Below are 26,619 nucleotides of genomic sequence, written 5' to 3'. Positions count from 1 at the left end.
TATTAGCTCTGTGGCCTTGAGCAAACCACTTGACTGCTCTGTGCCTCAGTTTCCTCATGTGTAAAATAGGGATAGTAATAGTACCTACCTACTTTCGATCTCTCTTACATAGTACTGCTTCCTACTCTGAAACAGGAAGAAGTTGAGAAAAAAGACTTCTTCACAATAAAATGTTCACCTATTTTAAGTAAACAACCACTATCCGGGTATCTTTAGCTGATTTGAAAAAGGGTACAAATAAAGCCATTTGAGGTCACTGCCCATCATTCCCACCTGTCCCACTCTCATCTATTTCTTTGAGGCCCCTCTCAAGTCCTATATCTTCTGTGAAGCTTTTTAAATTAACTCCCAACAACTGACCCTTCCTCACATTCCAAACTCTTCTAAGTACCATTATGTTATATACTTTAGCACTTAATTACATTCTGCCTAATACTGCTGATTGAGGTTTTTCAAACTGCCCTAGGTTCAAATTCTGCCAGCACCGCTACTGTCAAAGTAATGGTGGGTAGCTTACTTAACCTCCCTGAACTGCAATTTCCTCATCTCCAAAACAGCAATGATCATACTATTTCACAAGAGCATGATGATTCCATGAGATATCAGAAGAAAATTCTGGCATAGAACAGATTTTCAAAAAATGTTGATTTTCTTCCTGACCTTGATTAAAAATGGGATGATGTCTGAAACCACAAATTTAAACTTCTTGCATTGAACATACAGCTTAGTACATTGAAATAATATGGTTAATATGTAATTGGCTTAAAATAACTTATTTGATATTTCCCAGTAAATTGTAAACATTAGTCAATAGCAGGTTCTCAAAAATTTGTAACACCGAACTCGCTCAATTTCTCTTTTAGAAGTACAGGCCATTGCAGTGGAATATTCACATATGTGAAAACTATAGTCTTGGGTAACAAACTAAGGGGCCATAAGAGAACAAGGGACAGCGTAGGAAAAAACTACTACAGATGGCATCTATAGCCTAATGAGGGTAGTGACAGCACATGTAGTCTTCCACTGCCATTTGGCAATCTCTATCAATGAGCATAACGTTTGATCCTGATAATCCCAATGTTTGGAATTTATTCTAAGGAGAAGATGATTAAACAAATGAGCTAACATGTATGCACAAGGATGTTCAATGCATTGTTATTTATTATATCCCAAAGTTAGAAATATATTAATTAGCTAAATCAATGGAATACCATATTAGCCTTTAATAAGAATCCAACTGATCCAGAAATATTGATACAGAATGACAAACATGTTAAATGAATACAGTAGATATAAATAGTATGAATATGACACACATTACATATACTTTTATATAAACTGTATGTGTTTGTACAAACACAACAAAGTTGTCTAGAAAGATGTTCACCAAAATGTTACTAGTTGTCATCTATGGGTGGTGATTTTTACTTTCTTCTTTATACTTTTCGTATTGTTTGAATTTTCTACATAATAATGTAAATATATTTATAATCGGAAAAAAAGGAACATTTTCATTTTGGGAAAAAATAAAGCTCCTTAAAATTTGAGCTCCTTTGTTCTTATGCCTCTTTCTACTTTAATTCTATGCCACACTCACTTCCTTTCAGTTGCAAAAGTCTAGAAGACAATGAATTCTGCTCTGCTTAACCTCGTAGCTGCCAGTCTGGTCAGAGGTCAAAATGCCAGTGAACTTGGGCTCTTTCTAAAGGGGATTCTTTGCACCGGATAGGACAGAAGAGAGTAGCATTACAGCTGAGATATAAGCAGTTCCCTCCCACTGCTTTTCATTCAGAACTCCTTGTATAAAGAGCCTTTATGCTCCATTAAAACTACTTAATCATAATGGAAATGGGAATTAGGAAAGGAAAGTTATTGTAGAGTCAACTTTTTTCTTAAAATAAATAAGCTTTTCAGGCACCTAAAGCCTTCCTCAGAAGTATGCATGTGTGTGTGTGTGTGTGTGTGTGTGTCTATATCTTTAAGTGTGTATTTGTGTGTTTTTGTGTTATCTGTATTCTATCTCACGAAATACTTCCTTTGAGTCTCATAGCATGGTCCCATTGAAATTTTACTTCACCAGTATATTACTAGCATATTTGCTGGTTTCCAATTTTTCCTTCCGACTTCAGTCATTAGAAAAACACCTATATACACAGACCTTGCAAGAGGTGGAATATCTATGAAAACACTGGCCTGAAACGATGATATAACCCAAGAGTGTCTGTTTTTTATTATTATTATTATTATTATTATTATTATTGTTATTATTATTCTGAAGATACTACCAAAACTAAAAGATCATTCTTTACCTGTTTTATGTAGCGTAAATGAGATTCAGCAATTCCATGAATGAAAGACTCGGGTGAAGAGCATTTTTCGTTTCCATCACTGGCCAGTTGTGTTGAAGTGCCCCACAGCATTTCACGGACAGATGGAGGATTCAGGTCTATGTGGAAGTCAGCTGAAATCTTACAATTGTTCTTTACATCAAATAAGGCAAGATTGATAAAAAATGGTTCAACCTGGGAATGAAGACAATTCCATTTTTTTTTGACAATTCCATTTTTAAACTAAGATTCTTTTACGTAGAGTGGGGTGAGGGACACAAATTACAAAATAATTTTTTAATTCCTCAAGTCTCTGGAATTACAGTTCCTGAGTTCAACATTTAGCTAAAAATTGTGTTATACTTCATTTGCACATAAGAAACAACACTCTAAATAACAGGCTATCAAATTTTTGCATTTGTCAGATGTAAATAATTCCACAAGTTATACATTTTTTAAAATAACTAGAAATCAGAAGTCAAGCTGAAAGAACACCAATTGTTCTACGAATAAAAATTTAATTCTCTATAGTTTTATTGAAATTACCTGAAAATAATACCAATATTATATAATAGAAGTACATCTTCCTTTTTGTTATGTTACAGCTTACTGGATTATACATTTCATAAGAACTAATATCATTCAACATCGAATTACTTGACAAAAGCTTTGTTGCCCCACCAGCAGTATTGGAAGACATGATTCCTCTCTACAGATGGCATTTGAAAGCTGGTCACAAAGAGAAATTTCATGCCAGATGGCATAAAGATTAACCCTTTACACACATAAGTCTGCTAGTGCATTTCAGCTACTTTGTAAGAGAATAAATCATTGTAGATATTTTCCAAAGACAAAACTAGAACCAAAAATCCAAGATGAACACAAAATGCTGTCTTTCTGGCAATATTGTATTTATAGTTTCAAGTATTTCTGAGCAACTCAAATGATCTGTGATAGCTAATAATTAGAAATTTCTGTGCAGAACAAAATGAATTTACTCTGAGAACAGTGAGCAAGGCTAGCTGACTGCACAGCATCTGTACCCCTGCATGGCTCTGGTTTTCATTACTCATGACTCTAAGCCAATTTCAAGGAAGTCACATTTTCTAGTAGAGTTCACAAATTTGAGGATTTTTCCAGGTTCTGGGGACATGTCCCTCTTGAGAACCTACTCTATCTCTATTTGAATAGGTAAGACTTTAATGATTCTCCTCAAAATGAAGACATGTTTCAGCAAAAAAAGACATGTGTGAAATTCTTCCATGCCAAATTTATCAAAACATGTAGCAATAGAATTTTCATCCAGTAAATTAGCTCTCAGTGATAAAAAAGAAAGGAGTTTCCCTAATGCACTGGTTTAAAGGAGGTAGAAGGAAAAGTCATACATACGTTTGTGGGTGGTCCTTTTGCATTGTCTCCAACTTGACCCAAGATATTGAAAGTTAAATCATGGCAATGTACCAGGAAACGTTTATTGCACTTTTCTTCAAATGGCTTTATATCAGGTTCAATTCCTGAGAAGTCCAACCTCTAAAAAAACACGTAACATGAATCATTTACAAAAGAAAACAGGATTCGTGTTAATATAAACCTATAAAAATATGAGGAATCCAACAGTTCTCTGTCCATTCTTCATTTGAACCCTTCTTATTTTCTCATTCAACAAGCCTTTGTAGAACTTTTAGACTAATGTAAACACACAGATAAAGAAATTCTGGAGGGAGATGATGAGACTTTGAGCTAAGGCAATGGACAAGTGTGTACCATTACCTACAAAGCCCCATATGACATGAATTCCTACCTCTTCTCACTCCTCTGATCTCATCTTCTACCATTCTTGTATTTCCCCTACCCTCTATTCTGGCCACATTGGCATCCTCAGTTATTTCTCCAACACACCGAGAACATTCTCACCTTAGTGCTTTTGTACTGCTGTTATGTCAGGAACCCTATTTTCCCACACAGATACATGGCTTATTCCCCCATTTCATTCAACTGGAATTTTCAGAGACCTTCCTTAACTCTCTATTAAAAAAAAAGCTGCACACTCTCTGAGAGTCTATATACTCCCTTTCCTCGATCTGGTTTTCTAACATTACTTTTGAATATATATTTAGTTTCTTATTGTTTGTCTTCCTACAAAATAGATGTTCCAGGATGATAGGAGTTTTGTTTCTTTTATGACCTGTGCAGAAGGCAAAATAGACATAAAAGGATATGGAAGGCATCAAAAATTACACAATAGTCTCTAGCGAGGAAGATTCAGTAGATTGAGATATTATGAACTTAATTTTGAAATAAAGATGAACAGCATATACGGGGGAGAGTGAGTACAGATGATGAGTTGTTTGGGATGTGTTGACCTTGAGGTGATGTTAGTAAGTGGTTGGAAAAATAGGAGAGGTCTGGGCTGGAAATCTGAATTTGGGAGTCAGCGGCAACTAGGTTGAGAAGGAGGGCAAGATTGGAACACTGGTAGCCACTTACATTTAAATGATGAACAGAGGGAGAGGAGAGACGTTTGCTTAGGAAACACTGAGCTCAGCTTCTAACAGAGCTGGGGGATGTACCCTGGCCACCATGAATATATATCTATAGATCTTGGTATTATAAAAGACTTTAAAACTTTAAAAATATATATTGGGAGTCAAGAATTCCTACCAGAGAAGGAATCTGTCTTCCCCAAAGAAACTCACAGACTCCTCCTCAACTCACACAGCTCAGGCAACATAAGTTTGTCTGTTAATTCAAAATGTCTGAACAGACTCACATTCTGTTCACAGATGGGAGATAGTATAGATTGTGGGACAACTTACTATACTTTCATTAAGCCCAGGGACATGGTAGGCAGGAAATGATTGGGTGAATATGAGCAGAAAATACTGCTAACACAGAAAACTCAAGCCAAGAAACACAAGAATTTTTTCCCAACTGCCAAAGCAACTTCAGCTAAAACAGGTACTGTGCCTAAAGCGTCTTAGATAATTATAGCCATTCTGACCTAACCTGTATCACTAACAAAATCCTCCTTAAAAGGGCCTAAAATATGATATTCATACCGGAAAGCACAATCCCCCCACCGATCTATTCATCTACAAAAGGAATACAAATGTGTGGTACTAGACAGCTTCCCCTTGAAGACTTATGTATCTGTGAAGCCAGAGCGAGTCATTGCCATGGAGATCAATTCTAATTTCTGTCCATTTATCTGCTTTCCTTTCTATCTTACTCAGACAGTGGAATGTGAAGAGAAACGGGACTAAACAACCCCAGCCCCAAAATCTTTTCCCTTCTGATGCCTCTAAGCACAAATGTTGGGACATATGGCCTTCCCTAGCAGTTCAAAGTTAGAGCCACCCTCTTCAGTCAGTCAGTGTTTCTTTATTCTCTAAGGTCAGTGATAGAAAGCATATCTTTAAACACTGAACTGTGGACAAAAGAGAAGGCTGATATTATAGGATGGCACTTCACCTAAAAAGGTACTCAGCACATAACAACATGGATTTCTGAGGAGAGACTACCATCTATAATTAACATTAAGTTCATTTTTTTGTCCTTAAAGTTTCATTGCAACTATGAATTTTTTTCCCACTTATAGATCACTGATAAACAATTCAAACATAAAATTAGTTCAGTTCCATGACCAAAAAAAAACAACAAAAATGTTTTAAAGATATTGGATTGAGTTCCAACCACAGTCAATTGGCTTCTTTGTATACAATGAAAGGGGCTGACATGTCCAATTAAAGCCGAATCATGGGGCAGCAAGCTGGTTGGGGGAGGGAGGGAAACAAAGGCTCAGACATGCATGGAACAAGGAAATTTCTGATTAAGTATCTTAGAACTAACATTCTGGATGCCTGCTATACTTTTTTTTAAAATCATAACTTACACACACAATGTAATAATGCTATGGGGGGAAAGATGAAATAATTAAGACAAATTTTCCCCAAATTAACATTATTTTCTCATGTAATATTTTCATTAAGGAAAATTTTCCGCATTATTTAGACTATATAGTTTTACAATTAAAAAATTGTAATTAGGAAACTATGAAACAAAAAGAAGACACAAAAATCAGTCTTGCCCAAATTACTTTATATTTTCATGATATACTTTCACTGAGAAAAAAAAAACTAATGCTTATATAATGTATATTTTCTATTTAAAAAAAAAATCCCAAAGATTTTAATTAGACATCTCATATAGAAAAATAAAAAATTCATCTTTGCTCAAATAATTTCCTTTCTCATGAAATTTTTTGTTAGAAAAAAATATTTGTAATAATTAAAAATACTGTACTTTTTCATTTAAACAAATCAGCAATTTAATTAGAAAATACCATGAAATTAAATATTAATGGCTTATCTCTTTGTACAGTGCCTCTCATTAAAAAAGTTAAAATATACATGTACATAAACTTGCACCACTTTCTTCTAAAAGTGAGAAAGCCAGACATGAAAAATTATCCCAGTTCTACAGGCTTACATCAAAACTGGAAAATAAATCGCCTGTCTCATATGACCTGGTATTCTTTTATATTGCAGATACTCACTGCTATTAGACTACAATTGCATTTAATAGGTGAAAAGAGTACTGATACCATCTTAAAAGATTCTCAAATTTATCCATTTTGAGAAACGAGATAAAGTATAAAGAATATAGAGAACTGGGAAAGAAAACCATATATATGCAGTCCTAAACTATTTACATATATGACAGTCCTTGAGTGAAGTTAGTTGTTAAGCTACCTGTTCAGAGCGAATTAGACAAATATAAAGTAATCAGTACTGCCCAGTGGTGCAAAAATCAGTGATTTCAGTATTTCAAAGATACTGTTTTTTTATGAATAAGCAACAATTCTAGAAAAGAAATATATTATTAATACCTGAACTTCCGAATCAAAAGAAAAGAGGTTTTGTCTTCCATCTCCTCTACTGAGTTTGTTCAGCTGTTCAGTTTCTCTTCCATACTAAAAAAAAAATTTAATATGCATTTGTATAGAGGCACATATACACCAAACATTATTTCCTTTAAAAGTATTAAATACCATTTAAATACATAGTTTATGTGAAACTAGCAATCTGACACATATTCAAAAATATACCAGTCTCCATTTCCATGTACTTAAGATGGGTAAAGAATGCTTTCTTGGTATAGAGTAACTGCCACTATGGCCCATGATAAGCTACAGCTTAGGTTCTTAGACTCTCTAGGCTCCTCTCATAACATTTAAAATATTGTTCAACCCATAGCAGTACAAAAAAATGAATCCAAGAGACTTTAGATACAAAAGAAAAAATAAACAAACAAACAAAACACTATCTTTTATATATCTATAGTGCTAGCCATGGAATATTATATATGACTCTGATTCTGCCACTTTAGGACAAATATAATGGGCTGTACAGTCTGGAATAACAAAGAGTCAGAGGGGATACATTAAAATCTATAAAATCACAGAAAGCCTAGATCAGGGGATCATCAGTATGTTCCTACATTTTGGAGAATAGCTTTGAAGCTTAAGAGAAGGATAATTTTAAAATACAAAAAAAAAAACTTTTAAACCTGTGTAATTTTGTAGTCCAAGAAGAGAAATAAAGTAAAAATGAATAGGTTTGACAAGTATTTAAATAAATGAATGAATGGGTTACTAAACCTTCTAATTTTAGCATAGAGTCCATAAAGTAAAATATGTAACCCACTAAGTTATGTGTGATAATCACCTCTACACTTTCAAAATTTGGTTACTTCAAACTCCAAAGAGCAGAGTAATTAACACAAATGATATCCATTCACCAAAATCTTTATCTGATGAAATCATTCATATACACATGTATTTATAGAGAATATATGATTTGCATAGGAAATCAATACATACAAATCATTAGATCAAACATCATATTCAACCTGCATCAATAGCCACTTGAAAGAAAAATATTTATTTTATGAATAAGATACAGTAAACGTGGCCCTCCATATCTGTGGGTTCCGTATTCAGGGATTCAACCAACCACAGATCAAAACTATTTTTTTTTTAGGAAGATCTTTGGAAACACAGAAGGATAATCTGCGGAGTGAGAGATATCCGCAGATCTCTCTCCTTGAAACAACAATAAGCTGAACATCTAAAACAACACAAAACACCCAAATTGCACAACAGCACATCTGAGCATGAGATCTGTGCAGAAGAGCTACCACAGATCAAAACCCCAGGTGTTGGGTGGTAGACTGGGAGAAATAAAGAAGTCGCCTCTCGTAGCTGCCAGAGCTACTTGTAGGAGGAGGGGAAAGGGAGAAGGAGCAGCAGGTACTCTGAATGGCCCTGTCTGGGAAAGTTGTGAGCTCCCTGCAGCCGGTGACAGGACCAAGGCATCAGGGCAGAAAGCAGAGAAGCAGGACGGAAGAAAAACAACAGTTGATTTTTACCAGCCACAGTTCCAAATCAAGGATCAGCAACAGCCCCAAACGACCAACCCAGAGGGCCCCTCCCCTAATACTCACCCAGACCAAACACTGCACAGCCACAGGGGAGTCTGAGCAAACACTACCAGTACAATTGCAAGCACTGACAGGGACTGCAACTGAGGGTAGTGAGCGTGATTAAATTAATATCAGAAAATAAAAAGGCCTTTATAAGGCTTTATATAAAATAGGGATCCAAGAGGCTTAGACGCCACCTAATGGAAATCAAAAGAAAAGAGCCTTCTTTGCAGCAAGCTAAAGAGAGTTTTACATAATAAATCTTCTTTCTGGAAAAAAAAAGCAGAATACATTTCCCTTAATGCCCAGGCAGAGTAAAAGTCCATTAAACACCATGAACAACCAAAGTGACAAGGCATCTCAGAAAGAAGTGGAAAAATCTTCAGAAAATAGGCTTACAGACAGAGAAATATGCAATTTAAAAGACAGAGAGTTCAGGATGCTACTTCTGAAAAAACTCAGTGAGTTCTGAAAGGAGTCATATCAACAATTTCAGGAACTGAAAAAAGTAGATGAGCAGGGCAAGGAGATTGAAACCCTCTAAAAGAACCAAATAGAACTACTGGATATGAAGACACATTGCAAGAGTTGAAAAATGAAATAGTAAAGCTTGAGAAATAGGGTTGACCAAATGGAGAAGAAGATCAGTGGTATCAAAGACAGAAATCTAGAAATAAATCGGAAGGAAGACAATGGAAAACTAAAAATGAAAAATAATGAAAGAGAAATACAAGAACTAGCTGACACCATCAGGAAAAGAAACATCAGAATAATGAGCATTATCGAAGGCAAGGAGAAGGATCAGGGACTAGAAAGCATTTTCAGACAAATAGCTGACAAAAATCTCCCAAATCTAACTAATAGGCGGGAGCTTGAAATTCAAGGAGTCAACAGAACACCTAATTATCTCAACACAAAAAGGCCTTCACCAAGACACATATTAAAATTATGAAAAATCAATGACAAAGACAGAATTCTCAGGGCAGCTAGAGAGAAGAAAACGGTAATTTACAAAGGAAAACCGAGTAGATTATCCCCGGACTTCTCAGCCCAGAACTTACAACCAAAAAGGAATAGAATCAAATATTTAAATTATTAAGAGAAACGAACTACTAGCCTAGAATACTGTATCCAGCTAAGCTCTCCTTGAGATATGAAGGAGAAATAAAAACCTTTCCAGACATACAAAAATGGAGGGAATTCTCCACTACGAGGCCTGCACTACAGGAAATGCTGAAAGGGGTCAGCTCATCTGAAACAAAATGACAAAAAAAAAATACTTAGAAAGGAGTAAAGTGAATATCAGGAAAATAGAAGCATAGGAGCTCAATTCTTATTAAGAACATGGTATTATAAGCTTAAATAATAAGGAAAGAATTGTTATAACAAGATAGTAAAGAAAGATCAGCACACATAGGGACCAAGTGAGATAACAAGTAAAAAGGGGAGGATTCAAAGATCCAAATTTGCAAAAGGGAATGGAGATAAGACACGCACAGAAGAAAATCAACGGCTGTTCACATATAACTATCTTTTGCATGTTCGTAATGGTGACCACACAGAAGATTCAGAACTGAAGTATATAACATAAAACAAAAAGAACCAGAAGTAAAACCCACAAAAGCCAACAGCAAAAAACAAACAAACAAACAAACAAAACCAGACATCCAAGGTCAAGGAAGAAATGGAAACACCGAGTTGCCAGAAAGAAAAACATAAAATGGCTGTAAGAAGAAGACCTGATATTTCAATAATCACCCTAAATGTAAACAGACTGAACTCAACAATAAAAAGGCACAGAGTTGCAGAATGGATAAAAAAAACAAAATACAACCATATGTTTCCTCCAGGAGACACACCTCAGCTCCAAAGAAAAATATAGAGTCAAAGTGAAAGGGTAGAAAATGATATTTCAAGCAAATGACATTCAGAGAAAAGCAGGAGTAGCAGTACTAATATCAGAGGAAATAGACTTCAAAATAAAAAAAAAGGTAAAGAAAGATACTAAGGGAGACTTATTAGATCTATGCTCCAAATCAGGGAGATTGAAATATTTAAAGCAATTACTGACAGAACTAAAGGGAGAAACAGACCAAATAGAAAAACCAAATAGAAAATCCAAAAGACTCCACAAGAACACCTATAGAAACAATAAGTAAATACAATTAAATCTCTGGATACAAAATCAACATTCGAAAATCTATAATGTTTCTACTCTAATAATGTAGTGTCAGAAAAAAAATTTAAAAATAATTCCTTTTGCAATTCCAACAAAAACAGTAAATTAGCTGGGAATAAATTTAACAAATCGTGTAAGGGACCTATATAATGAAAACTATGAGACCCTATTAAAAGAAATCGAAGAAGATACAAAGAAATATAAAGATATACCATGTTCTTGGATTAGAAAAACATATTTTTTTAAAAAGGCCATATTACTTCAAGCATTATACATATGTAATGTAATCTCCATCAAAAAAATCCCATCAGCATTTTTTAAAAGAAATAGAATAAAAAAGCATCAGATTTGTATGGAAGCACCAAAGACTCTAAATTGCCAAAGCCATCCTGAGATAAAAGAACAAGGCTGGAGGCATCACTCTTCCCAACTTCAAATTACACCACAAAGTGACACTAATCAAAATGGCATGGTATCGGCAGCAAAACAGACACACAGACCAGTGGAAGTAAATCGAGAGTTCACAAGAAAGCTCATATTTATACGGGCAAATAATTTTCAACAAAGAAGCCAAAAACACAGGGGACAAAGGAAAGGCTCTTCAATAAATGGTGCTGGGAAAACTGGAACGCCACCTGCAAAGGAATGAAATTAGACTGTTGTCTATCGCCACACACCTAAATTAACTCAAAATGGATTAAGGACTTGAATATAAGACCTGAAATAAAATGCATAGAAGAAAACATAAACTAAACTCAAGAACTTTGGACTTAAAGAGGATTTTACCAATTTGATCTCAAAGCCAAGGGAAGTAAAAGCCAAAATGAATAAATGAGACTACATCAAACTAAAAAGCTTCTGCTCAGCAAAAGAAATCATCAAGGGAAGAGACAACCATCCCAATGGGAAAATAAATTTGCAAGCAATGCCTCCAATAAGGGCTTAATATCCTAAATATACAAATGACTCGTACTTCTCAATAACAATATAACAAATGATCCAATCAAAAAATGGGCCGAGGACTTAAACAGACACTTCTCCCTAGAGGACATACAAATGGCCAACAAATATATGAAAGGATGCTCAGTATCACTAACTGTCAGAGAAATGTGCACCAAAACCACAGTGAGATACTATCTCACACCTCTTAGAATAGCTATAATCAATAGAATTTTTAATAACAAAAGTTGTAGAGGATGAGAAGAAAAAAGAACCTCATACACAGCTGGTGGGACTGCAAATTGGTACAGTCACTATGGAAAACAGTATGGAGGTTCCTCAAAAAACTAAGAATTGATCTACCTATATGTTCTAGCAATCTCTCTACTTGGTATTTACCCCAAAGACTTGAAAACTCACATCCAAAAAAATATTTGCACATCGATGTTCATAGCAACATTATCCACAGTGGCCAGGACATGGAACCCGCCAACATGCCCTATGATAGATGACTGGATAAAGAAGTGGTGGTACATATTTACAATGGAATATTACTCAGCCATAAGATAAGATAAAAATATTGCCATTTGCAACAACATGGATGTCCCTTGAGATAATCATACTAAACAAACTAAGCCAGACAGTAAAAGCTGAAAATCACATATCACTTATATGTGATATATAAACCGAAAAGCAAAAATTGAACAGAACAAACAAAGAGAAGACTCACAAACATGGACTGTAGACTAGTGGTTACCAGAGGGTAGGGGTATTGGAGAGGATGCGGGAGGTAGACAGAGTATAGAGGGTCAAATATAGGGGGGTAGGGAGAGGATGAAGTGGGTAAAGGGGATCGAATATATGGTAGCTGAAGGAAAATGGACTTTGAGTGGGAAACATACAATAGACTATAAAGATGTCAAATTATAAAGAACACCTGAAAATTGTATAATTTTATTAACCAATGTTACCCCAATAAACTTAAATTAAAAAAATTTAAGTATATATTATATTTTTATTTTAAAATATATAAAATACATTTTATTTTTATGCTATTTTTTTCATACTATATATACAAATTTTTTTTAACATTTTATTTTCTCCCTCCCCCCTACTCCTGATAACCACTAGTCCATTGTCCGTGTCTATGAGTGTGTCTGTCCTGTTTATTTGTTGCTTTTAGGTTTATATTTCACAGATGTGATATGTGATTTCCAACCTTTTCTGTATGGCTTATTGTGCTTAGTATGATTGTTTCAAGGTCCATCTATGTTTTTGCCAGTAGTTTGTCAATTTTATTAACCAGCTCATTGTTGTGTTTATTTTTTCTATTGTTTTTTTTTTCTTCTCAATTTCATTTATTTCTGCTCTAATTTTGATGATTACTTTCCTTTTGGTGACCTTAGGCTTTATCTGTTCTTCTTTTTCTAGTTTTTTAAGATTAAGCATTAGGTTGTTTATCTGGGCTCATTCTTGTTTTTGGAGATAGGCCTGTAATGATATGAACTTTCCTCTTATGACTGCTTTTGCCATGTCCCAAAAGTTTTGATATGTTCTACTATCATTATGAATCATTTCTATCTATCTCTTGATCTCTCTTTTTATTTCTTCTGTGACCCAGTTCTTCTTCAGTAGCATGTTGTTTAATCTCCATGTATTTGTGGTTCTTTCTGCTTTCTTTTTGCAGTTGGTCTCTATTTCAAAGCATGATGATCACAGTATATGGTTAGTATGAGTTCAGCCCTCTTATATTTGTTGAGGCTATCTCTGTGTCCCAGTATGTGATCAATCCTTGAGAATGTTCCATGTGCACTAGAGAAGAATGTATAAGCAGCTGTTTTATGATGGCTCCGTATATGTCAATTATGTCCAGTTGGTCTAATGTATCATTTAAGGATGTTATTTCCTTATTAATTTTCTGTTTGGATGATCCATCCATATCTGACAGTGGGGTATTAGGTCCCTTACTATGATAGTGGTTTGGTCTGTTTCTCCCTTTAGTTCTGTTAGTAATTGCTTTACATATTTCGGGGCTCCCTAATTGGGAGGACAGATATTAATAAGTGTTATGTCTTCTTGGTGTATGATTCCCTTTATCATTATGAAGTGTCCCTCAGCATCTTTACCTTTTTGATTTTGAAGTCTATTTCGTCCAGTATTAGTACTGCTACTCCATCTTTTCTCTGAATGCCATTTGCTTGACATGCCAATTTTCACCCTTTCATTTTGAGTCTTTATTTGTCTTTGGAACTGAATGTGTCTCCCGGAGGCAGCACATGGTTGGGTTTTGTTTAATGATCCAACTTGCAACTTTGTGCCTTTTTTTTTTTGGTAAGTTCAGTCCATTTACATTTAGGGTGATTATTGAAATATGATGTCTTCTTATAGCCATTTTATGTTTTGCTTTCTGGTTGCTTGGTGTTTCCATTGCTTCCTTGACCTCGGATTTCTGCTTTCTTTATTTTGGTTGGCTTTTTTGGGTTTTCCCTCTGGTCCTTCCTGTTTTATGTTTTATACTTCAGTTCTAAATCTTTGGCCTGTGGTTACCATTACGAAAATGAAAAGGATAGTTGTATATATACAGTCGTTCCTGCATGTGCCTTTTTATCTCCATTCCCCTTTGCAAATTTGGATCTTTGAATCTTCCCCTTTTTAGTCATAGTTGTCTCATTTTGTCCCTATGTATGCTGAATGTTCACTACTATCTTGCTACAGCAAATCTCTTAAGCTTATAATGCTCTGTTCTTAATAAGGGTTGTACTCCTCTGCTTCTCTTTGCCTGATAGTTACCTTACTCCTAATTATGCATTTTTTTGTCTTTTTTTCTCAGGTGAGCTGACCCCTTTCAGTATTTCCTGTAGTACAGGCCTCGTAATGGACAATTCCTTCCACTTTTGTATGTCAGGAAAGGTCTTTAATTTCTCCTTCATTTCTAAAGGAGAGCTTAGCTGGATACATTATTCTAGGCTGGTAGTTCTTTTCATTTAATAATTCGAATATTTGATTTCATTTTTTGTTTTGCTTGTAAGGTTTGTGCTGAGAAGTCCGACAATAATCTAACGGGTTTTCTTTTAATAAAGTTACCATCTTCTTTTCTCTGATCGCCCTGAAAATTCTGTCTCTGTTGTTGATTTTTCATAATTTTAATATGATGTGTCTTGGTGAAGGCCTTTTTATGTTGAGATAATTGGGTGTTCTGTTGACTTCTTGAATTCCAGGCTCCAGCTCATTTCTTACATTTGGGAAATTCTCATCAACTATTTGTCTAAAAATGCTTTCTAGTCCCTGCTCCTTTTCCTCACCTTTGATAATGCCTATTATTATGATGTTTCCTCTCCTGATGGTATCAGCTACTTCTTGTATTTCTCTCATTACTTTTCATTTTTAGCTCTCCATCTTCTTCCTTCTGATTTACTTCTAAAATTTTGTCTTCGACATCACTGACCTTTCCCTCCATTTTTTCGACTCTATTTCCGAAGCTTGCTATTTCATTTTCAGTTCTTGCGGTATGTTCTTTATCTCCATAAAATCTATTTTGTTCATTTTGAGGGTTGCAATCTCCTTCTTAAAGAACTCATTCTGCTCATCTAGTTGTTTTTTCAATTCCTGAAATTCGTGATATGATTTATTTCAGATATCACTGAGTTTTTTCAGAAGTACCACCCTGAATGTCTGTCATTCATGTTGCATATTTCTCTGTCTGTAAGCTTATTTTCTGGAGATTTTTCTCTTTCTTTCTGAGCTGCCTTGTCACCCTGGTTGTTCATAGTGTTTAATGGACTATTTCTCTACCTGGGCATTAATGGAAGTGTGTTCTGCTTTTTCTTTTCCCAGAAAGAAAAAAAAAAAAAAAGGTGTTTTTCTTTTGGTTTCCAGTAGGTATTGTCTAAGCCTCTTGGATCTGTGCTTTATATAAAGTGTTAATAGTGTCTTTTTTTCCTTATAGATCTTTAATCATGCTTGCTACTATCAGTCTCAGTTCCTGTCAGTGTTGGTGATAGTTTCGGTAGTGTTTGCTCAGATTCCCCTGGAGCTCTGTAGCATTTTATATCGGAGGATATGGGGGGAGGAGCCCTCTGTGTTGAGGGTTGGAGGCTGCAGCTTAGCCTCGGTTTTGCAACCATGGCTGGTAAAAATCAACCGTTGTTTCTCTGCCGTCCCCGCTCTTCTGCTGTCCCTGTTTCTCTGCCTTCTGCCCTGATGATTTGGCACTGCCGTCGGCCACGTGGAGCTCATAGCACTCTCAGGGAGGGCTGTTCAGGGAACTCACCTCTCTTTCTCCCCTCTCCCTCCTCTTACAGGGAGCTCTGGCTATGAGAGGCAGTTTCTTTGTTTCTCCCAGTCCATCACCAGACACTTGGAGTTATGTGGTAGCTCTTATTGCAGATCCTATGTTTAGATGTGCTGGTGTGCAGTTTGCATGTTTTTTTGTTGAGTTTTAGATGTTCTGCTTACTGTTGTTTCAAAGGGAGAGATCTGGGAATGTCTCTCACGCCAACATGTTTAATCCATTCTCCAAAAATATTTTTTTAATGGTATGCTGCTGCTGACGTATACTATGTAATTAGTCATACAATGGTCATATCCATACTGAACATGTAAATACTTTTTTCTGGTCATTATCTCCTAGACAATGCAGTATAACAAGTATGTACATAGCATGTTTACTTTGTATTACATACTATAAGTAATCTAGAGATGATTTAACGTATACAAGTGGATGTGTGTAGGTCATGTCAAAATACTATGCCATGTTATATAAGGGATTTTGGTAGTCCTCGGGGTCCTAGAACCCATACCTTGAGGATCCTGAGGTATGACTCTAATTAAACTGAATAAGAAGTAACACATAGTATCAATAAAGTCACAACAATCTAGATGTATTTTCTGGCATCTAGAAAAAAAAATAAGATTTTCCAAACTGTTAGTTGGCAATTACAAGTCCAACTTTAGGAGTATAACTTTTCTTAAAATCTCTTCCTGTTTCACTAATTTGCTGTGGTTCTTAATTTAGTGATGATATTGTCAAATGGAATCCAGCATTAAAACTTTAATATGTAACCCTGTAAGTTGAAGACAAGCTCCCATAAAAAGATGTACCTTCATTAGTTCCGGATGCATGCTCCTTTCCAAACTGGCCATGATGTTCTCAGCTTTTCCTTGGCTGCTAGTTTCATCATCTGCAAATTCATTAAGAAGCAAATGCTCTAAACCATGCAGACCATTACCAATCACCTAAGAGGTATATCCTATCTCTTCCTCCCCATCCTCTCCTACTAGATTTATTGCAAAAAATTTTGATTATGAAAGCAAAGAGAAAATATTAATGGACTTTTGAAAATGTTCCACAAATTCCCTATCAGTTTTAGTCTGGTTATATTTCATATGTCAGAGCCCATGCAGCAGCATCTCAAAAAAATAAAATAAAATAAATCTATCCATCTCCATAGTCACTGCTAATGAAGAATTAGGTCAACTTTTAAGATTAAGAGTACTATATTCACCCTGAACAACAGACATTCCAATGGATTAAAGACAAGGGTTTTACCTCAATAACAAATCATTTAAAAAATCTGACCTTGTACTGTTTCTATTGTCTCCTTTTTCTCTTGCACTAAACTGTCAGTATTGATCTGAATAATTTTTTTCAAAGTTATCAACCATTCCTCCATCTCCTGCTCAGTTTCAGCAGCCAGATAATGGCTGTACTTATCTAACATCTTGAGTTCAAAAGCATGACGACGCATTTTGGGGCACTAGAGGAAAAAAGAAAAAAAAATATGTATTCAGTTAGTTTAGTTGCCTTTTTAATATTAGACTTCATCAGTTTATTTATTTTTACCTCAGCATAGCAGATATGTTCATCAATACTTTCATGAAAGAATTGCTTCTTTCAGTAAGAAACAAAAATTCCAAGCCGACGAATGACCATGTCGAACATATCTCTGAGCACAGTGGTATATGTACAAAGTTGGCAAAAAATACTACATGTTGGGTGAGTATTATCATTTAATGCCTTTTGACATCCTTCAACATTCAGATAATCAAAGTACCACCATAAAAGTAAGCAAACGTTTTACAATTTCTACTCTGCTTAAAGTTTTCCGGACATATTTATAGATGTTCAAAATCAGCCCTTAAAAACAAGCTTAAATGTCACCTGAAATAAATCTGGTACTTGCTTGATATCAATCCATAAAATGCAATATCGATACCTAATTCGGTTTATGACACATAATATGCATCATAGGAGCATAAAAGACTGTAGTTGGTTTACATTAAATTGTGGCTCACAGTAAAAAAATATGGAAATGGCTTATGCTGAATACTAGCACACAAGGCAAATAAGAGACTCCTCCTTTTCTCAAACATAATGACATTCTTTTACATTACCACCTTCTGTTATGGCCAAAGAAATGACACATTCTCTCTCCCAAATACCTCAGCATTAATTTTAAGAAAGGCTCATGAATAATTTTCATTGTATAGTCAATTTTCAAGAAGGAACCAAGAAATTTAATCCTCATTTTCAAAGTATAGTAAAAAATGGCAAACTGCTATAGCAGTCATAAAGATTTATGTACTTGAAAATACCCGGGAGTGGGGATCATAAAAACATGAAAGCAGAATCAGGGAACACTCTAAATAAAGGTCAATCAAGACTAGAGCTAATGGAGAAAATCTGGGAATTGTGTGTCCTCTTTCTTCGAGTCAGATAAAAAAGATACCTTATAATCATATAGACTTTCATATTCTTACAAGTGTGTTTTCATTTGATCTATATGATAATCCTGTCTGATCAAGTAAATAGACATTATTAATCTCACTTTACAGTTCGAAAATTAAGATTCAGGTAGGTTCAGGGTGTTGAACCCATATCTCGTACCTTCTGATCAATCCAGTGCTCCTTCTAGTCAACTACGCTACCCTTGCTCGAAAGTAATAACTCCTACCTTTTGGTTAATTGACTTCCTATTTAGATCATCTCTCTTTCCTGTTTCCCACCCCATCTTTGTCTGTGTCTCCCCAGTAATTCGAATTAGCAAACATTTGTTAAGTCACTACTGTGTGCACAACACTGCTAATAATAGAGGACACAGACATGAATAAGACATGGTCCCTATAATCCAAAAATGAATGTGCAGAATTACCTGCATTTAGAGTAAGATTCACAAATTAGAGTATGATAGAGGAAAAAGCAAAGTGGTCACACAGGGGAGGTGGAGCTTTATTTCATTTAGTGGGTATAAGGATGAGGAAGAAAAGAGAAAACATCTCATGGGAGAAGTGCCATTTGAGCCGAGTCTTTAAAGATAAGGATCAAACAAGAACAGAAGGGGAAAGAAAAGGTCAAGCAAACAAATTAAGAAAGGCACATACATGTGAAACTCTGTGGAGGGCTTAGCCTGGTATGACTAGAGCACAAAATGTATAAGGAGACACAGAAAGGATGAGGTTAGAAAGCAGGGTATGGCCCATTCACTGTGGGCCCGCAATGCCATGATGGGAGCTTTAGATCTCAATCTGTGAGTCAATAAATCAAGAACAAAAAGGTTTTGAGCAGACAAGTAAAGGACTCCATCTATGTCTTAGGACTGGAGCAGGATAACAAATCATAAGCCAGGAAGGTAAGACTCTAGACAAGAGAGAAGGAAAGGCAGAATCAGAGGAAAGGCAGTGAGAAAGGAAAAATGGTGAGAGATTTAAGAGGTCCTTTGGGAGCCGGACTCCAAAAGACTGGGTAAACACTTGAATACTGGCACAGAGCAAGAGTAGGGCAACTGCAGAGGATTCTGAGGTGTCTAGTATGAACCTTTTGGTGGATGAGATGCCATTAACTAAGAGAGAAAGATGAAATTCTTAAGACGTGATTAATAATCCTCTTCGAGAAAGAGAAAGATTACCTCTACAGCCCTACCTGAACAACATCAATGCAGGCATCCAAGTAGATGCAACCTTTAGATTCTTTTGAATTTTTCTCATCTTTATAGGAATTGAGAATGTATGAGCCATCAGGAAGTTGAGTTAAGTAAAAATACCGTCTTTTGAATACCTATGGGAGAAAAAAAACAGCAGATACCTTTATTACATTTACATTGCATTTGAACAGCTTCTATGAACTAAAAACCTTGAAAAGCTAGCCAAAGGCATTATAGCTAGATGATCTTCAGACAATTCAGAGAAGTCGTTAAGAATTATAATTATCTTCATTTTTTTAAGATGGAGAATTTCAAGTCAAGTGATTTACTCTCAGTTAAACAATTATCTAGAGAAGTTTTAACACTTTAAAGTTTATTTTTATATTTGAATCACTATCCATTTCACTATAGCATACATACTTTTCCCATTTAGTTGAAAACTGTGACTGGATTCCTACAATTTCCATCACATCTCACAAATCCAAGTGTAAACATAAATATTACATGCATACACAAACCCCCCTCAATCATATATTTATGTCTTACCTGCACATCTTACTGTAGTCACCTATGCTGGTTCCAGCGACCCCACTTTTGAAAGTCCAGCTAATATTGCTCTCACAGGGAAACACTGTGTCATTAATTACCTAGCAGTTGTTGGTGAGTGCTCTAAATGCTGAGATTTGAGTCCATAGGCCCAATGGGATTGTACTATTCATTTGAAACTAGGGATTCACAACAGTTAAGGAGTAGCCTATTACTACAATTCATAGCAAAACCCACAGGAATGGGGAAAAAGAAGAAGACAGCCTGATTCATTCATGCTGCCCCTCTACTTTCCCCTAAAAAGGGTCTTGGACCTGATGAAAGAGGTGAGAAAAGGGGTTAAGAGCTCTCTGATGAATCTATGCTTCTTTCGATAAGCAACAAACTGCACACTGTGCCAAGCATTTGTTATAGTAAAATTCTCCAGGATGGGAAGAGAGACTAGGAAATAGACTGTTGGCGATTACTGAGGAAATGCATCCCAACACATCTTGTCTTACTTGGGGAAGTTTGCTTTATGATTTAACCTTGCAATTTTCAATCACCCATCCAATTACCCAGTATGATTTCTATTTTAAAAACTTTAATTGTAGAAAGATTACTATTTGGCAAGATCACTCTTGAAAACTACTCTATTCCTGGCAAAGTACCTGAAATGTCAGCAATTTATTCCTCCATAGCATGAGTATGTAAAATATAGAACATGTTAAGGGGCCTTTCTTTTTAGGAAAACCAGTAAAAAGAACTAATATGCTTAAAGATACTTTTGACTTATTTAAATATCAGTGATTTGCAATGAATGACAAAAATACGCCAATGTGAGGAACTCCCTAACAGGTTAAACTGGTAAATGCTATAGCTTCTATTTCAGGGAGTAGCCATGTGGTATCAACAAAAAACAGTCCAAATAGAAAAGATCACTTTGTCTTTCAATGTCAATCAAGTAAATGTTACCGCATTAGGATATAAAGGTACAGAAAGTGTGTGTTTATCATACATATATTCTCATATTTGACTCATCCACTTTTAAGTTTACTGAAGCTATAATTGAAGAAATCTGGATTCATACACAAGAAAATGTTCATCATAATGGTGAGTGTAAATATGTGTGTGTGTTTATACACATACATATATATTTGCTTATTTTCATGACAATGGTTTCCATCTGTTATTAAAATGATGGGACCAGAAGACCTAAAATTACATACTGAGCTTATTTCAAACAAAACATCACTTAAAAAATTACAATAATTATGTATGAAAAAAAAACTTAAAATATTTTCCAAGCAAAATTAATATGAAAAAATTATAACCAGATTAGAATCTGAACTATGATCAAATCAAAAACTCCAAGTCTATAGATTCAGTGGTACAGTCTGTAGAATCTACTTGCAGAATCTATAGCCTGCAATAAGGAGAGGGGCAGAGAAAGGGAAAATACAGAGCAAACATTTGTGGCACAGAGTCAAATTATAGTCTGTGAAATTTTTTTCATGTACAGCTGCCTCATCAAGGAAAGACGTTTTGTGGCAGCTGCCACTTCCAATATTAGCCAAGTACATCATTACAATAGAGATAGAAAGGGATCTAAATTACAGTAAATCACTTCCTGTAACATTGTAACTATGTCTAAATGTGACACTGAGGTAGGTAGCTCATGAATCTAGGGAGAAGGCAGATAGATGCCTGAAAGTCATATGATCTTAATTTTCTTCCAGCACTCTTGCTCACAGCAGTGAAATTGTCCTCAAGACTCTGCTTCTCTGTTTCCTTGCTTGTAAAATGATGGGATAGATGCAAAGACCTGTAAGATCATTTTTTCTTGACGTATAAATATTTTTTTTGAAACCGAATAAATAACACACCAGCATTCCTAGGCTGGGGGCCACCCTCCCCATGTGATTTCCTATAGGCTAGAAGCACAGTTTGTATAGTAAGGAAGTTTTTTAAAGTCATTTCTTTAGAAATCAAACTCTGACCCAACGATAGATCTGTAAAATCTCTAAGGTCTCTTGTAACTCTAATATTCTATGATACATGTTAGGTTTCAACTTCCAGGGAGCTTTGAAGGTATCTTTCAAAGAAAAGTAGCCCAAATCTCTCATATGGAACCAAAATGAAAATCAGAAACATGACTTCCCTGACATTTTTTAAATTTCCAAGATGTTGCTATTCTGGGTACAGGTCTACACTGTTTTTTTTTTTTTTTCCATTTCAAAAAGAAGACAGCTGTTAAAATAATGATTATATAGAACAGTGATAGTATATATCATAACTTTCATCTGAAGGCCTCAAGGCCTTTGTAACCAATAACTAATTCTTTTAATGTCACTTGAGAATAAGAATCATTATCTACATTTTAAATAACAACAAACTGAGGCCAAGAGCTCACTCAAGTTCACACAGGCAAATAAATGGTAGAACTGGAATCGGAATCATGTGACAAACAATGAGAATCTTGCCCACACCCTCTAAAGGATTCCTTCCAATCAAGGTTAGAACAAGACCCTAAATCCTCACCATAGCCTGGGATGATGTGCATGATCTGGCCTTGAAATTATATTTCCAATTATGCTGTTCTAGCTACACTGGCTTACCTGCTATTCCTCAAACACCCCAAACAAGCCCCTTCAGGTCTTTGCATTTTCTGTTCCCTTGGCCTGGAATTCTCTTTTACACCTACCCACATTTTTCACTCTGTTCTTTCTTTCAGGTCTTTGATTGAATCTTAACCTCCTCTGAGAGGCCTTCTAGGACCACCTACCCTCATCACAGCACCCTATTTTATTTTTTTCATAGAAATGACCACTATTCAAATGTATCTTATTCATTTATATTTATTTGCTCTGTCTCTTTTAGACTGCTAAGGTCCATGTCTCATCTAGTGCTATACACCCAGTACCTATACAATATATAACAGTGCCTGGACTCAATAAACTTTTGCAAAATAAATGAATAATTCGTGCTCCAGCATAGATTCTCTAGCAGTTTCATCCAATAGAATGGTGTTTCTCTGTAATGCCCATATTATCCCTTCTCCTCCTCTTTACATTATTTTGCCTAGATGGTAAACCCAACTGAAAGTTCCCCACCTTACTCAGTGAGAAGCATGAATCCTAATGAGGGGCCCACTGAGACCACCAAGAAGAACAAAACAGAGAGGAAGCCAGAGATCATTCTTAGGGTCGTGAGCTGTCTGGATGACAACCGTTTGAACATTTACCACATGACCATTTCTGGGGAAGGAACAAAGGCCTTTTGTCACTCAGCTGAATCAAAGATGGAAGGCAAGAAAATGTGAGCGCCCAGTATCCTCAAATTAGGAAAGCTTTTTATCATTTTATATAACAGATCTCGAGTGTTTACCTATGTGTTACCTAGAAGTTAATTATGTTCTGTTAAATTACATGAATCAGGAGCCCTGAGAAAGGATGCTCTAAAGGCTTTTAAGCAAAGTAGGTGGGACAGGAGCAATGTAAAAATGGGGCCAGGATAACTTACTTGACTAATGTCTCAGAACAGAAAAGAGGGGATCAGCAAGGAAAGGGAAAATGCAAGAGGAGAACAAGAGACACATTGGATGTCAGAGTTTTTCTAAGCAAAGATGAAAGAAACAATGGGAAAGAAAACCCCACAACTTACCAGAAAACTGAGTTGCAGTTGATTATAGCAGAATGTCAGGAACTTCATCTTATGGGAGAACCCCTACCAGCAGGTTGGCAATCTAATGTATCACTCATCTCTCTCCACCATATCATTTTACAGTCTTACCAAGTTTTAATATATCATGTAGGTCTAACCTCTGAGAAATAAGTTAAAAATCAAATAGTTTTTCTTAAATAATTCCACCATATCTGGGCGCTGGAGATTTTTTAACTATTTAGTTTCAGGCAATTAACAGCTTTATTTTCAGTATATCATGGCTCTGCTCAAATTTTTCAATGACCCTCAATTACCCACACTGTACAGCTCACATGCCCAATCTGGCATTCAAAGCACTCCCACAATCCTACTAATAATATAAAATATATCAATTGCTGACATCTGTGGAATGCTTACTGTTATATTCTCTGGCTAAGTGCTTTCTCCATGTCGTTTAATCCTCACAACAACCTTGTGTGGCAGTTACCATTATCATCCTCATGTTAGGCACAGGGATATACCAAAGCACCTGATCAACTTTATCTCCCATAACTACCCAACTTCTCCTAACATATCTGCTCTATGTATATTGTCTGCCACACTCGCCTTCTTTCTGATTCTCTTCCTTTGAAGCCCCATCTTCTTCAAAAAGTCTTCTCTGACCCCAAATCACAGTAATCTGAATACAGATAACACTTGGCATCTACCCCACCTTTAGATAATTATTTTTTATTGTGTCTCATCTCCCCAAATAGGTTTTAAGCTCTACATGTTACACTTCTCTTCACCCTCTGCAATGCTAACGCCTTGTACCAGTACTCAATATATATTTGGTGATGAATTCATTGATTTCCTAATAGGATCTGGTACATGAGAAGCCCCTAATAAATGGTTTTAAACAGTCATCGATGAATAAGGGAAAACAAAACATTAAAAAAAAAAAACAAATTAAAATCCCTTACCCGTAAAATGAGTGTAATCCATTTGTTAGCTGTGGGAGAGTGTGGTAGACTTGGGAATACAATGCATATCAAAGATAAAAGATTTTTCTCTTCTTTTTGTTCCAACAAACACAGTGACCTTTGGCCTCCCAGCAATTATTTTAATATCAAGTGTGCTTTCTTAGGTAAAATACTCTTTTGGTTTGTTGTTCTCCCAGTGCAGAAGGGAAAAAGCCCTCCCCTAACAGTTAAAAAGTGAGGACTTTTAGACTCTGGTTATATAACAAATGACTCTCTTTTGTTCAAAAGAAAAATGAAAGAAGAGAAAGGGCACCAAAAGTGAGTCATATATCAAGCAGTTGAACTTGCAACCCCGATAATATACCAAAATACTTCAACGTTTAACTGCTGAAAATGGAGAGGAGGGAGCTAGAGGTATGTGACGAAATTGAGCCAAGAAGATGCATAAAGGTGGGTTGTCTCAAGGTTGGCCAGGAACCTACAGTTTTTTTCTTTAATAAAAAACTACTCTCGAAAGCAGATTCTTCCTTATTCCATATGTCATTATATCCCTTCGGAAAAAGTTATAAATACCAGGGGAAGGTCATGTACAATATCCCAACTATTCCACATTAAATTCCTTCACTGATACTGAAAGAAGCTGAAAAAAGCAGATGTCTCTAGCAGCTACCTGAGGGAGAATGTAAATGAATAGGTTTCTTTGAGGATTAGAATTTGTCAAAGGATTTCTTTTCTATGATATCTTAAACTTCTCTCTAAAACTTTTTCAGGAATTGAAGTGTTCTCATTAACTAGAAAACACAAATTAAGGAAATTAATCACCTATGACAAAGCTTGTCTTGCTTTAACATGAGCACCAAGAACAAAGCAAATTATAAGCTTTGAGTAAAGTAGTCATGGCACCCAGACAACCAACAGAGCTTCTACAAGAGCTGCATGATGCAAGCATCCTCCTCAGTGAAAAAGAAGTGCTCGGGCACCAAGAATGTGACTTTTGTAGAGTGATACCCATCATTAGCCTCTCTCCTGTAGCCTGAATTCCTCGGGGCTGCTTTCTCAGCCAATAATGGGAATGCTCAGCAAGCACTTCTGGGAAAATAATGACAATTGCAGAAAATGGTGAAGACTATATCTTAACAACAGACTAGAACTGGGGAGAAGATATACATTGGGAAAAATGCAAATTTTATTCCATAAATGTTGGGCTGTATAATCTTCCAATATTAAAAACTCAGCTTAGTTCCTTCATCAGTCCCCTTTGCCCTGAAGCCCATCACCCATTGACTTGGATGTTCTTGAAAACTCTCCAGCAGCTAACTAAGGAGTTTTAGCTTTCTAAATCAGCCCATACATGAATTCTTTTGGCTACCTTATTCACGTTGTATTACAGGGCATGTGGCTGGGTTCTCAAAAGACCTTATAAAGTAGCAGTCTTTTGGTTCCCTTTTATCTCCTGGATTTCGCTGAATCTCTTCTAACCATCTTTATTCTTTTTCACCTTCTCTCATGATTTTATTTTCTCCCTCCTTGCTATTACATTCCCTTATTTTTGACAGTCAATATCTCCACGAAAAGGACTTGGACTTCTTTGTAAAAGCAAAGTGGTTGTGCATCATTTCGAA

General features: G+C 35.7%; 1 protein-coding gene across 3 annotated transcripts in view; it reads right to left on the bottom strand.

Moving 5' to 3' along the window:
* Positions 1-26,619, bottom strand: part of DOCK11 (dedicator of cytokinesis 11) — a 174,718-nt gene that overhangs the window by 99,201 nt on the left and 48,898 nt on the right. For all 3 annotated transcript variants that reach the window (XM_016124435.2, XM_016124433.2, XM_016124436.2), the window contains exons 7-12: positions 19,847-19,981; positions 17,507-17,684; positions 17,029-17,108; positions 7,216-7,299; positions 3,717-3,857; positions 2,310-2,522 (exon numbers count right to left, since the gene is read on the bottom strand). In XM_016124435.2, coding sequence (XP_015979921.2) covers positions 2,310-2,522; positions 3,717-3,857; positions 7,216-7,299; positions 17,029-17,108; positions 17,507-17,684; positions 19,847-19,981 — 831 coding nt within the window. The remainder of the gene's footprint in view (positions 1-2,309; positions 2,523-3,716; positions 3,858-7,215; positions 7,300-17,028; positions 17,109-17,506; positions 17,685-19,846; positions 19,982-26,619) is intronic.

The sequence above is a fragment of the Rousettus aegyptiacus genome, unplaced genomic scaffold (genome assembly GCF_014176215.1).
Source record: "Rousettus aegyptiacus isolate mRouAeg1 unplaced genomic scaffold, mRouAeg1.p scaffold_m13_p_9, whole genome shotgun sequence".
Classification (NCBI taxonomy): domain Eukaryota; kingdom Metazoa; phylum Chordata; class Mammalia; order Chiroptera; family Pteropodidae; genus Rousettus; species Rousettus aegyptiacus.
This window is presented reverse-complemented; position numbering and strand designations above follow the sequence as displayed.